Source organism: Centropristis striata, chromosome 18 (assembly GCF_030273125.1).
Source record: "Centropristis striata isolate RG_2023a ecotype Rhode Island chromosome 18, C.striata_1.0, whole genome shotgun sequence".
NCBI classification, from domain to species: Eukaryota; Metazoa; Chordata; class Actinopteri; order Perciformes; family Serranidae; genus Centropristis; species Centropristis striata.
In genome coordinates, this window is record NC_081534.1 from 407653 (window position 1) to 422280 (window position 14628).

Consider the following 14628-nt stretch of genomic DNA (forward strand, 5'->3'; position numbering starts at 1 on the left):
GCCGTAGGCTCTCATAAGCTATGATGCACATTTTAGTTGACTAAAATGAAAAATAATAATAATACTAATACGAAAGCAATGATAAAATAAAATTAAAATGTGAAGAAATTGTATTTTTTGGTCACAGTCACATGGAGCCACTGCAGACGGGCTGAAGAGCCACATGTGGCCCCGGAGCCTCAGGTTGACCACCCCTACCTTATATATATATATATATATATATATATATATATATATATATATATATATATATTAGGACCAGTGGTGTATGCAGAAAGTTAAGGCAACCAAAGGGATTATATATTATTATTATTATATTATTATTATATTATATTATATTTATATATTAACAGCAGTTAGAGCTGCCAGGTTCCTTATTACAACACTCTCCCTAAGTGTCCTCTCCTAATGATAACATGATCAATATTTTACATTATGGTTGTATATATATATATATATATATATATATATAAGGTAGATATATATATATATATATATATATATATATATATATATATATAGGACATGGACATGCTGCCACCCGGTGGACAGTGAGAGTACTGAGCGTTCAGAGCAGCTACAAGCTGCTTCAAGTCAAGTTTGATGTAAAAAAAAAATAAAAAAAATACAAAGAAGACGAAAGGAATGTGTTAAACAGCACTTGTTTGGCTAATATAACTGCAACAGTCCAAATTTCAACCCTAGAGAATATTGGAGGATATTACATACAGCCAGAATGTAAAAAAAAAACATACGAAAATAATATTTTGAGAAAAAAGTTTACGAGATTAAAGTGGCAAATCTACGAGAAAAAATGCGTAGATTTATCAGATTTAAAGTGGTGAATCTGGGAGAAAAAATGTTGCTTTTTCCCCACTTTTTTCTTGTAAATCTGTGACTTTTTTCGCACAGATTTCCCACTTTAAATCTCTTAAATCTGCAACGTTTTTTCTTGTAGATTTGCCACTTTAATCTACTAAATTTGCAACTTTTTTCTCTAAATATTACCTGAAGTTACTAAATATAGTTCTTTGCCTGATAAAGGGTTAAACAGCACTTGTTTGGCTAACTGCAACAGTCCAAATGTTTTTTGCAAATTACAATGCAGAAACAATGAAAAAAAAAAGCACAATTCAAATATTTCCTTACGACAAATCCTGCTGCTATCTGCTATCTCCATCACTACTGGCTTCATGTGCACACAAAGGCTTTCCTTTATTCACAGGAGTTTTTGAAAATAAACAGTATTTTTGTGAACAAATCTGGCTTTTGTATTAACTGACCACAACAAAAGAAGTGAAGACAAAAATAATTATCTGCCCATTTGAACTATGAACAACATTATAGGAAGCTGAGTGTGTGGTTGTAGCCAAAAAGACACAAAATGACACAAAAAGACACAAAATGAAAAAAAAAATACACAAAATGACCAAAATTGTTACACTAAACACACAAGACACAAATAAAATAGAGTCTCACTAGAATAAAAAGCAGAGTTGATGACAGGATCAATCACAAGATCACATTTATGTTGGTTTTTCTTTGTTTCTTTTTGGTTCTAAATGTTGATCCGGTAAGTCAGAATAAAATATCAGTTATTATTATCAGGTCATATAGGTGAAAAAATATACCAACATGGTATTCAAACATTTTATATATCTGCCTTTTATACAGGCAGGATGAAAAGGATTAAAAATGGACCTAATGGCCAATAGACAGTGTGTCGTGTGGAGTTTGGCCGCTAGGTGGCAGTAACTGAACTGTAGCAGGAGAGAACCAGATTTCCACCAACGAAGAAGAAAAGCTCCAGTGTTGTCTTCCGCCGCTACAGTCACGTGGAGCAGCAGGAGCAGCAGGAGCAGCAGGAGCAGCAGGAGGACTCGTGTCTGAGAGGAAGAAAGAAGAAGAAAGAGCAGAAATGACCCAGTTAGACGGAGTAGTGTAAGTTTAACAACCAGCTGCTGGGAACTGACTGTTTTATATATTATACCTTCTGTATCTGTCTGCTGCTTCACTTCCCTTCAGACTAACGCTGTTTAAACGCTAGCGTTAGCCTAGCATGGCGCTAGCCGGCTAACATGTTCATGTACCGGTGGAGACACAAGTCCGCTCACATCTCCATCAAAAGTTAAAAGTTAAATTATCAACTTAAATGTCTCCTTCTAATAATAATAATAATAATAATAATTATTATTATTATTCTCTACATTCAAACCACATGATGTGAAGAAGCTCCTGTTGAGCTGTCAGTAACAGAGTTTAACCAGGGAGACAGTTAGACTGAGGACAGCATGCTGTGATAGAGATACTCAGAGATGGGAGTCATTTAAACAGTGTTGGGAGAAGTATTCAGATCTCTTACTTCAGTAAAAGTACTAATACACACTGTGAAATGACTCCACTACAAGTAAAAGTCCTGCATTCAAAACTTACTGAAGTAAAAGTACAAAAGTATCAGCATCAAAATGTACTTAAAGTATCAAAAGTAAAAGTAATTTAGTAAAGACAGGACTCATTGTATCTACTTAAAATACTGTTATGAGGTTTAATTAAAAATATGTCTAATCACTTTAAATTGATCTTATATTTTATGTTATATCTCAACCTGTAAAGTAACTAAAGCTGTCAACTAAATGTAGTGGAGTATAAGTATAAAGTTACATAAAATAAAAATACTCAAGTAAAGTACAAATACCTCAAAATTGTACTAAAGTACAGTACTTGAGTAAATGTACTTAGTTACATTCCACCACTGCTTATAGATTATACTTTAAGTTAGGGTTGTCATCATACTAAAATGTTCAACTCGATACCGATACTCAGGAAAATATTGGATACTCGATACCATTTTCGATACCACCAGGATAAAAACAAAGAGCCCAAAATTTAACAGAAATATTTTTATTAACAAGAAAAATGCAACATGTAAAAATTAACAGAACCACAGGTTAAATATTTAGAATAAAAACAGTTGTGCAAAAAGAAACTGCAACTATGATAACAAGCTTACACACAGAGACAATAACAACACAATTAAATAAAAAGAACAACCTAGGCATACTTCAAGCAATAAAATATTAAAATACAATAAAATACAATAAAATGTAATGTAAAAATAAAGTGTCTAAAGAAGGAGTAGAATAGAATTCCAGTGCAGAATAAATATGAATATACAGTATAAAAATGTTGGTGCTATGAAACAAATAAAGTGCAATGAACAGTGTGCATAAAGAACACATAAAGTGCATTTAACAGGGTTGTTATGGGTTAAATGATTATTATTATGGATCATTGAAGAGTGTTTCTGTCGTCAGGAAACCCAAGACGAAGCGCTCCAAGCGTTTCCTGGAGAGCCGAGCCCCGAAGCTGGTGGAGGACGTGAAGAACGCCATGATCATGAGAGGAGGGAACACGAGCCAGACGGTCAGCCAGGCGCTCAGGGACATCGTGAGTCGACAAACAATAACTACATTACACTGAAAACTAACTTAATCAGAATGTCTCTGATGCACCATGCATCAGAAGGTGGTGTCCATGCAGGATTGATAGATCCAAAAGTTTATATTATCCATAGAGAGCAAACAAAAGAACAAAGAAACAAAAAAGCTCCTGCTGTAATAAACCATCGGCCCAAACTCCATAAAACACAAAATATAATATGTAAACTAAATATGTTAAACAAGAATGATGATTAAACTAAACAACTAACTAGTAAAACAAAATATGATCAAAATAAACAAACGTCTACAGCAGCTGTTCTCAACCTGGGGGTCGGGACCCCAATTGGGGTAGCGTGATTATTTCTCGGGATCGCCAACTCATTCTGGAAGTCAGCTTGTGTTAATGTGTTTTAGTCTTTTTGGTTATTTAATGTCTTTTTTTGGTCATTTAGTGTCTTTTTGTGGTCATTTTGAGTCTTTTTTTTGAGCATTGTGTCTTTTTTTGATTATTTTGTTTCCTTTTTGGTCAATTTGTGTCTTTTTCTGGGTGATCTGAACTGTGCGTGTGTTAAATTTGGGGTCGCGACTCAAAAAGGTTGAGAACTACTGGTCTAGAATAATCAAACAATACTCATAATAATAAACTAAACAGACAACTAAATACTAACAAGAAGTAAACAGCTCCAACAGTCAGTACCGTGAGGCTGAACTCAGCACGGTTACTATAGTAACCAACACTAACCAAATAAGGTTACTATAGTAACCAACACTAACCAATAAGGTTACTATAGTAACCAAAACTAACCAAATAAGGTGAGCTGATAGTTTTCTGGGAGTCTTTTCAAACTTCTGCTCTATAGTTAGCATCATTAAAAGCTACGTCCAGGAAACCCTGGTTATTAACAAATGGTATCAACCATATTGTGATTGATTTTACATAATAACAACATAATAACTGCTGACTTACTGACAAAATTCATACCAGAACTCTTTTGTGTGCAGTATTCCCTGAAGAAGCCCAGTGCAGTGCTGTACAAGAAGTAAGTCCAGTTTCTATTCAGTAAATCATCTACCAGATAAATGATTTCATATAAATATATATCTCCATATATATTTATATGAAATGAAATATGTTTTGTAGGGCTTGGCGATATGTTGATATTAAAGATATATGGATATATTTTTAAATGTGATATGGAGTTGCCCCCCCCTGGGCTAACGCTGTGTTTGCTCCTCAGAAAGAACATCACACGGCCGTTTGAAGACTCCACATCACTGGTAACAGAAACCTCAAATATAAAAAAATAAATCATTACAAATAAATGTGTGAACATGTTTAACAAGCAATCATGTGATCTCTCCACCAGGAATTCTTCTCTAAGAAGACAGACTGCTCTTTGTTCCTGTTCGGCTCCCACAACAAGAAACGACCCCACAACCTCATCTTTGGTAAAATATATCTCTCACTCTCTATATCTATATCTATATATATATATATATATATATATATATATATATATATATATATAGAGATAGATATAGATATAGATATATATGTTACTCACTCAGTTTATCAGAATGTCAGAGGCCAGTTATGATGCCGTCATTTCATATAAAACACTGAAGTCTTTTACAAATCACTTGCATGCTCTTTAATTGTTGTGATGACGTTTCTTTCACCCAGTTTGACATGTTTCTGCTGGTTAAACTGTCACGTTGCCCAGTTTCAGCCTCCTGTCACCATTACCTTATATATATATTATATATTATATTTAACACCACTCTGTTGACTTTGTCAATTAAAAAGTTGATGTAAAATACCATTTAAGATGGAAGGCAAATCTCCACACTGCAAAAAAGGTGTTTAGTCTAAAAACAAGATAAAAACAGTAAATCTGAGGGAAATGATCTTGCTGCATGGACAGATAATTTACCTTGACAAGATTTATTAAATTAAGATTATTAAATCTAGAAATAACCATGTTGAACACTTAAAATAATGTAACTCTTAAAACCAGATAAATTATCTAACACTACTAAATCTGAAGTTCTGCTTGTGCCAGTTCATCACTGCTGGCAGCTTTAATTAATTTTGTTTTAAGAGTTAATTTCATCATTGTGTCTGTTTTTAGTGGTCATTTTTACATCTATTTTTGGTCAGTTTGTGTCTTTTTTTGGTCATTTCATGTCTTTTTTGTTCATTTTGAGTCTTTTTAATGGTCATTTTATGTCTTTTTTGGTAATTTTGTGTCTTTTTTTTGGTCAATTTGTGTCTTTTTTTTGTCAATTTGTGTCATTTTAGTGGTCATTTTTACATATATTTTTGGTAATTTTGTGTCTTTTTCGATCATTTTGTGTATTGTGTGTAAAATAAGAAATTAACTCTTAAAACAAGATAAATGATCTAACACTTCTAAATCTAAAGTTGTTTTCTTTTTGTTAAGAACCAAATAATCATCAGGTCACTCTGCTCGGGCCAGTTCATCACTGCTGGCAGCTTTAATTTATCTGGTTTTAAGAGTTAATTTATTATTTTAAGCATCCAACATGCTTATTTCTAGATTTAATAATCTTAATTTAATAAATCTTGTCAAGGTAAATTATCTGTCCATGCAGCGAGATCATTTCCCTCAGATTTACTGTTTTTATCTGGTTTTTAGACCTGTTTTGCAGTGCAGATGTACGTTCCTGACTCTGTGTCTGTGTTTGTGTGCAGGTCGTCTGTTTGACTTCCACGTTCTGGATATGATCGAACTTGGAATTGAGAAGTTTGTGTCTCTGAGTGACATCAAGGTAAAGCTGGCAGCAGTTCAGCATAAATGGAAAACAACAAGAATTATATATATATATATATATATAGTTGTTTTGTAATGGGGTATTTGTTGGGTCCAGATTCAATAAGGTCACAATAAATGTTTCCTTTATTTCCTTTGTCTGATCCATCTCAGCCCCAATAAGTTTATTAAGTCATAAAACCAGATAGATGAAATAGATTTCATATCAACCAAAAAGGTTTACGGATAAAAAAAAGTTGACAAAGACGAAAACGAAGGACATTTTCACTATAATTTTAGTTAGTTTGAGTTAGATTTGTAACCACACAATACAGTTTCAGTTAGTTATCATTTAGAAAAACCCTCTAGTTTTTTCTAGTATTTTTATTTCAGTGAACGAAAATGTTTTTTCAGTTCTAGTTTTGGTCATGTTGTTAGTTGTCATTAACTATAATAACCTTGGTAATACCACTATATATAATAACCTTGGTTATTTATTGTTTAGAGTCCTATAAACCATGTTGTTGTGTTTGTGTTTTCCAGAGCAGTAAATGTCCTGAAGGAACCAAACCTCTGCTGGTGTTTGCTGGAGAAGCTTTTGACACAGACAACGACCACAAACGGTTGAAGAGTCTGCTCATCGGTAGTTATATTATTATTATTATTATTATTATTATTATTATTATTATTATTATCTCATCAGTGTGTCTGGATCTCATTTTATTTAGTTCTGTTACTAATATTAATCTTTGTCAGACTTCTTCCGAGGCCCCACAGTGTCGGCGGTGCGTCTGGCTGGTTGTGAACACGTTCTGCACTTCACAGCCCTGGAGGGGAAAATATACCTGCGCAGCTACAGGTAACTTAGTTATATATATATATATATATATATATATATTTGTATGTACAGTTGAAACCAGAAGTTTACATCCACTATATAAAAAGACACATATGCTTTTTTTCTCACTGTCTGACATGAAATCAGAGAATCACTTTTCCTGTTTTAGGTCCGTTAGGATTAACAAAATTATTTCTATTTGCTAAATGCCAGAATAATGAGAGAAGGATTTTTCAAAAACATTTTTTAACATTATTATGCCTTGAAACAATTTGGGAAAGCCCAGATGATGCTGTCATGTCTTTGGAAGCTTCTGATTGGTTGATTGACAACATTAGAGTTAATTAGAGACACACCTGTGGATGTATTTTAAGGCTCACCTGAAACACACTGCTTCTTTGTGTGACATCATGGGAAAGTCAAAAGAAATCAACCAAGATATCAGGAAGAGGATTGTGGACTTGCACAAGTCTGGTTCATCCTTGGGTGATATTTCCAGATGCCTGAAGGTTCCACATTCATCTGTTCTAATAATTATAATATAATAATAATAATACAAGTATAAACACCATGGGAATGTCCAGCCATCATAGCGCTCAGGAAGGAGACGGGCTCTGTGCCCCAGAGATGAACGAGCTTTGGTCCAAAATGTGCAAATCAACCCAAGAACAAAAGCTAAAGACCTTGTGAAGATGCTGGCTGAAGCTGGTAAGAAAGACCTTGTGAAGATGCTGGCTGAAGCTGGTAAGAGTGTGTCATTATCCAGAGAAACGAGTCCTGAGACATGGACTGAAAGGAAACTCTGCCAGGAAGAAGACATTACTCCAAAAGAAACAGAAAACAGACAGATTACAGTTTCATCAGACCACAGGACATGTCTCCAAACATTAAGGTCTTTGTCCCTGTGTGCATTTGCAAACTGTAATCTGTCTTTTAGCATCTATAAACATGACGTAGCTGGTTATTGTAAAGTGTCTCCATGTGTGACTGCAGGTGTCTCCTGAAGAAGTCTGGCTGCAGGACGCCCCGCATCGAGCTGGAGGAGATGGGTCCGTCTCTGGACCTGCTGCTGAGGAGAACTCACCTGGCTTCAGAAGACCTGTACAGGCTGGCCCACAGACAGCCCAGAGCCCTCAAGGTACACATCTACCTTTATCTATTGTTTTATCTGGATCCACAGCTATTCTTCCTGGGCTCCCACATATAATATACAGCAGGAGTTCTCAACCTTTTTGAGTCTCCTAATGACAGAGATGCCACTTCCCATTTTATTAACAATGTTATTGATATGTGTTTTCCATGTTAGTTTGTTGTCATTCTTTGATGGGAGGGGGATGGATTTAAATGTAGAGTGGTGAGAACACAGTAATGAAGCTGTACGGCTCAGGACAAACCAAACAGAACCAACAGTTGGATGGTGAAACATGTCCAGTTTGTCCTGAAGATGGCGCCAGAGACCTGCAGTTTAACCTCTGCACATTTAACTTTAACCAGAATAATATCTATTATCTATTATCTATTATCTGAGCTTCAAGGTGACCCCAGACCCACAAAGCTTTATTGATTTATTTTAATACTCCTAGAAGATATCATAAAGTTTATGAATCTCTGAATATCTGAATCTGGGGGAATGTTTTTCTGGATAAAAATATGCATAAGAAAGCCAGAATAACTTAAACTAATGAAAAATTGAAACTATTATAACTTTGGTTGAAGGAATCAGAAAAATGTCCCACGTAAAAAAAAAAAGTAATATAAGTTAATTTGTTAAACAGACATGTATCTTTGTTTGTTTCTTTGTATCTCTGTTCCAGGCGAAGAAGAAGAAGAATATTTCCCATGATGCCTTTGGCACCAAGTTCGGCCGCGTCCACATGCAGAAGCAGGATCTGACCAAGCTGCAGACACGCAAGATGAAGGGCCTGAGGAAGAGGAGGGGGGAGGTGCTGGCTGCAGACCAGGAGGAGGCGCAGGGACCCAAAGAGCCCAAAGAGCCTAAAGTAGAGAGCTGAGGAGCAGAGCACCTCCTGCACCTATCCCTCACCTGTCCCTCACCTGTCCCTCACCTGCACCTGTCCCTCACCTGTCCCTGTCCCTTTCATCACCTGTCCCTGTCCCTCACCTGTCCCTGTCCCTCACCTGTCCCTGTCCCTCACCTGTCCCTCACCTGTCCCTGTCCCTCACCTGTCCCTGTCCCTCACCTGCACCTGTCCCTCACCTGTCCCTGTCCCTTTCATCACCTGTCCCTCACCTGTCCCTGTCCCTCACCTGTCCCTGTCCCTCACCTGTCCCTCACCTGTCCCTGTCCCTCACCTGTCCCTGTCCCTCACCTGTCCCTGTCCCTCACCTGTCCCTGTCCCTCACCTGCACCTGTCCCTCACCTGTCCCTGTCCCTCACGTCTCTTTATAACACCACCATGAGCTCATCAGGTCATATTATTTACTGCTGACGCAGAGAGGAGATCATTTATTATTCTCTCCTTGTGACTTCCACATCGTTCTTTGTCCAGAACATCATGAGTGTGTCTGATTCTCTGGTTAAACCACATGAGCATCAGAAACACAATCTTGTTATCAACTATCAGCCGGAAATAATCTGAATTTTGTTTTATAAGTTGGAGAGTGTAGAAATTGAATATGAAGAAGAAAATAAAACTGTCTCTCTGTATCTTTGTCCTGTATGACTGGTGGTTTTGCTTGTGTTCACATCATAAAGACAGACTGTTTTTGCCTTATTAATTCTTCACAAACTGTTTTATAGCTGCAGCTAGAGAACAGTAACTGGCATCCAGTCAAACCAGTCTCTAGAACAGATGAGTAATGGTCCATGCTCCTAGGATTAAAAATCACATTTACACATGAACTAGTCCCTTTGGCTGCACATGGAGTAGATCATGTTGCAGATAAATATGATTTTGAAAATGTATTTATGCTGACTTGATCTTTTTTTTTTGCGATCAACTTGTTATTGACCCCTTTTCAGTAACATACATGTGAAATAACAGCAAGCATGAGCCTTCATGACACTCAGATGGTGAACAAGAACATAAACAACAGAACTTAACTCTCTCTGCTGCAGGACGGAGAGATACCAAAGATCCTTCTCTATTATTTTTATTATTATTATCATTAGGGCCTCGGGGCAATCGCACCGAGCACTGGTCCCATCCAGCAATATCTGCAGGGACCAGTGCTGCACTACTGTTATACTGTGGATTTCTTCTTCTTCCTCTTCCGGACGCAATTTCGTCCCGCTACAAATTATATATCAAAACGTGCGGTTTGATCAGGATCGGTGTGCTATTACTTTTCTCTACGGAATATGAATTTCCACAGTAAACTGCCCAAAATTTTGCATTGAAGTGAATGGGACGGCCGAAAGAAAATGAGCAAAAAAGAACATTAATTGAAGATTTTTAAAGGTCTACTTCTCCGGCATAATTTCACCTAGAGACTCCATTTAAACTTTAAACAGTAGACACAAGTCTTGTGTATCGGTGTATTAATCCACGTTTCGATAGGTCATATAGTTTTTTATCAATCCCTGTTCAATGACCATGATCATTTTTGGAGTAATTCTGAGATTATAATGGGTGTGTATTGCACGGAATGTTCGTGTCACAGTGTGTGACATCATCACCAGAGTGTAGAGGGAGAGAAAAAACTGTCAAAATATAAATTTGAAAACTGCGCTCCAGGCCGCAAATTCCACTCTACAGAAATAATTTATACATAGAAACGTAGGAAAATTAGTCTTCTCCCTCACAATCCTCTGGTAAAGCTGTCAGAGTTATAGTTTGGGCGTAGGACGCACAGATGATCCACCAACACCACCAACAGCCTCATTGGCTCCCATATTAAAAACGCAGGGAGATATTTGAAAAAGGGAGATGGAACATTTTTTTCTAGATCGCTCTAACAAAGCTATTTTTTCATCTTTCTTAAAAAAAACACATATGTAGACGTTCAGGAAGAACTCAGGACGCTCAAAGTGAAGTCGGATCAATGATAGGTATTATGGTTTTGCCAAAAATGCTTTCTGTTCGAGGCCAGAAATTTCACTCTGTCCACCTCTGGCTGCTGTCACTCTGCCAGAAGATTCCACAGCTGTTAATTCCGTTGATTGCTCTGCTCTGATTGGTCGACCCCAACGCTTTGATGCTTTGATGTGATTACAGTTACAGACACACACACACACACACACACACACACACACATATGCGCACACATTTTGAGGTTAAAGGTCATAGGTTGCTGTATAAATAAATATTTGAAGAGGAATGCTTGTTATAGTGTGCTCCTTGTATATTATATAGTATCATAACATTACTAGTATTAATTGTTATAAATCTCTGAAGAATCTCATCATAGTGTACACACACCGGCAGTAGCCCCCGTGGCCCTTTCAAAATTTCCCCAGGGGAAATTTTCTAGTTATTATTATTCTCTCCTGCAGACATCAGGCTGCTTCATTCTATCAGAGATTCTACCAGACTAACTGAAATTCCCCTCGGGATGAATAAAGTAATTTTGATTGATTGATTTTGATTATTTTAATTGTAAGTCACATTACATTGGTTTGCTGTTTGAGCACACCATGGTTATACTGGTTCTATATTGAGTTAACTGGCAGCTCTTCAGTCAACACTGGAACAACTTGCACTCTTTGTTCTGTTTCCTAGTTGGGAAAAAGTGTTCATGTTCCTTTCAGTATTATTATTTTCCCTATAAAACAGCTTATGACAGTTAATGACAGTTTTTTTGTTTGTTTTATGACTCACATCTTGCTTATTTTTTCTGTAATTTTCTGCTTGCTGCATATATTCTGCTGCATGCTGCCGTCTGCCCTGCACTCAGCTATTTTTAGCAGCTGGAGAGGGAAGTGAGATCTCTTACTGCAGGGAGACATATGGCTGTATGTAGTCAGTATCTAAGTTGTTAATACTGCAGTCATGGAAATGATTGGAATTAGGTAATATTTCGTCTGTATTTACTTTAAAAAAATCTTTAACAATGAGAGAAATACAGGCATTCAGGATATAAACAAGACATATAAAGAAAAATGTCAGTTACAGTATCTGTAGAATAAAAAATATTTATAAAAATAAAATAACATAATAAGGCAAATAGGGTATAGGGTGCTTACTTTTATACTATTCTGTGGTTTCTGAAAATAAGCTTTTAAAGTGTAGCAGAGTGTGTTCACATTTCTTATTTGACATAAACTCTAAAGTCTCAATATAACATTTCAATTCTACTGTAAAAACACTAAAGTTAGGGAGGGATTTGGATGTGAAACTGACCCATCAGAAGCATCAGATCTGTTATAAAGCAAACTGTTTTCATTAGATTCACATTTTGAGATAATATCTTTAGGTTAAAAAAATGATGGGCTGTCCAGTCTTATCGAGTATGAAGTTTTCCATAACCCTCCAAAATATAGATGACATATAATATATAATCTGACATATAATATTATATAATATATAATATGACATATAATATAATATATATTATGACAGATAATATAATATAATATATAATATGACATATAATATAATATAATATAATATATAATATGACATATAATATTATATAATATAATATATAACATGACATATAATATATAATCTGACATATAATATATAATCTGACATATAATATATAATATGACATATAATATAATATATATTATGACAGATAATATAATATAATATATATTATGACATATAATATAATATATAATATGACATATAATATAATATATAATATTATATAATATAATATATAATATGACATATAATATAATATATATTATGACAGATAATATAATATATAATATGACAATGGGCAAACATAAAATAAATGTATATAAATGTATAAAAGTTGTCTCTGGCTTGTGCGCATTTCGCTTACATCAGCAAACCTGTAAATGAATTTATTACATGGGTAAATATGATGCAGAATGTTAAAAATGAGCCTTCTGATCTCATTTAGAGACAGAATGATCTGCTCTGTATTTACAACAGTTGGTCGTCACGGCTGAATGACGCGGACCAATCAGCGGCAGGATTCCCCGGAGCCCCGCCCCCCACCGCTGTCTATTTATAACCCTGCTCCCGCAGCTTTCTGACAGCTACAGTAGCCAGATGCTGCACCACCAGCTCCACCAGCTCCACCTCCACTGCTGCTGCTGCTCCATGGAGGAGACTTCTCTCTGAGCTGCTCACAGACTCAACCTGAATATAGAACATCTGACCTTTTATCTTCTCAGCCAGTCAGCCATCTCCAGTTATTAAAAACAGCGCTAAACTCTGCTGCTAAATATTAATAAATATCCATAAAAGCATGACAGAAGGCAGCAACATGCCAGATGTGGAGGCTCCGGGTCAGGAGGAGGAGCAGCCGGCGGCCGGAGCCGCAGAGGAGAAGCGGTCCGAGGAGGAGAAGAAGGAGAACGGGGACAGCAAAGTGACGGTCCCGGAGCAGGCGGCTCCGGCTCCGGGACCGGGACCGGGACAGGGACCGGGGGAGGAGGAGGCGGAGTTCGAGCACCCGGAGGGCGGCTGGGGCTGGGTGGTCATGCTGGCCGCCATGTGGTGCAACGGGTCCGTGTTCGGGATCCAGAACGCCTTCGGGATCCTCTTCCTGTCCCTGCTGCGGGAGTTCGGCTCCGAGCACGACGACGACCTCCGCTTCAAGACCGGTGAGTGACGTAGGCACGGAGCTCCTCTCCGGTCCCCATGGCGACCATACAGGGTCTCAATTAACGGTCAATGTGACGTCATTAGTATAAGTTATGTATCAGAATGTGTGCAAAACAAGACAAGTCAACGTTATAGTAAAGGGAGAGGGGCATGGTGCCTTGCTCATGGACACATAACGTTAAAGGGAGTTGAACCCATGACCTTTGATCCGTCCTGTGTGTAAAATCAGTTCAGTTACCTTGTTTGCTGCCTTGTTTCCAACCATAGACTGTATATGAGAATAATCTAATGTTAACATAATGTTAGCTAACATCAGCTGCATAACTTCTGTGGTTTCCTGGTATATATTAAGTCAAGTAAGATATATAATAATAATAATAATATAATATATAAGATAGGGTCATGGTGCCTTGCTCATGGACACATAACGTAAAAGGGAGTTGAACCCATGACCTTTGATCCGTCCTGTGTGTAAAATCAGTTCAGTTACCTTGTTTCCAACCATAGACTGTATATGAGAATAATCTAATGTTAACATAATGTTAGCTAACATCAGCTGGCATCACTTCTGTGGTTTCCTGGTAAAATTCAGATGAAGCAGCTGTCGGGAGTTGCCTTGCTCATGGTGCCTTGCTCATGGTGCCTTGCTCATGGTGCCCTGCTCATGGTGCCTTGCTCATGGTGCCCTGCTCATGGTGCCTTGCTCATGGTGCCTTGCTCATGGTGCCTTGCTCATGGTGCCCTGCTCATGGTGCCTTGCTCATGGTGCCCTGCTCATGGTGCCTTGCTCATGGTGCCCTGCTCATGGTGCCTTGCTCATGGTGCCTTGCTCCTGGTGCCTTGCTCATGGTGCCTTGCTCATGGTGCCT

General features: G+C 37.2%; 2 protein-coding genes across 2 annotated transcripts in view; both read left to right on the forward strand.

The window, feature by feature from the left end:
- The first annotated feature begins 1826 nt into the window (after positions 1-1826).
- On the forward strand, positions 1827-9222 carry rpf2 (ribosome production factor 2 homolog). Its single transcript, XM_059356493.1, has 10 exons — positions 1827-1941; positions 3315-3447; positions 4443-4480; positions 4679-4718; positions 4808-4889; positions 6157-6233; positions 6758-6857; positions 6971-7073; positions 8046-8190; positions 8867-9222. The coding sequence occupies exons 1-10, from the start codon at positions 1919-1921 to the stop codon at positions 9062-9064; spliced, it is 939 nt and encodes a 312-aa protein (XP_059212476.1). The 5' UTR covers positions 1827-1918; the 3' UTR covers positions 9065-9222.
- A 4076-nt stretch (positions 9223-13298) lies between these two features.
- The window catches only part of slc16a10 (solute carrier family 16 member 10), a 58260-nt gene continuing 56930 nt past the window's right edge, over positions 13299-14628 (forward strand). The window contains exon 1 of the mRNA XM_059356488.1: positions 13299-13758. Coding sequence (XP_059212471.1) covers positions 13401-13758 — 358 coding nt within the window. The 5' untranslated portion in view covers positions 13299-13400. The remainder of the gene's footprint in view (positions 13759-14628) is intronic.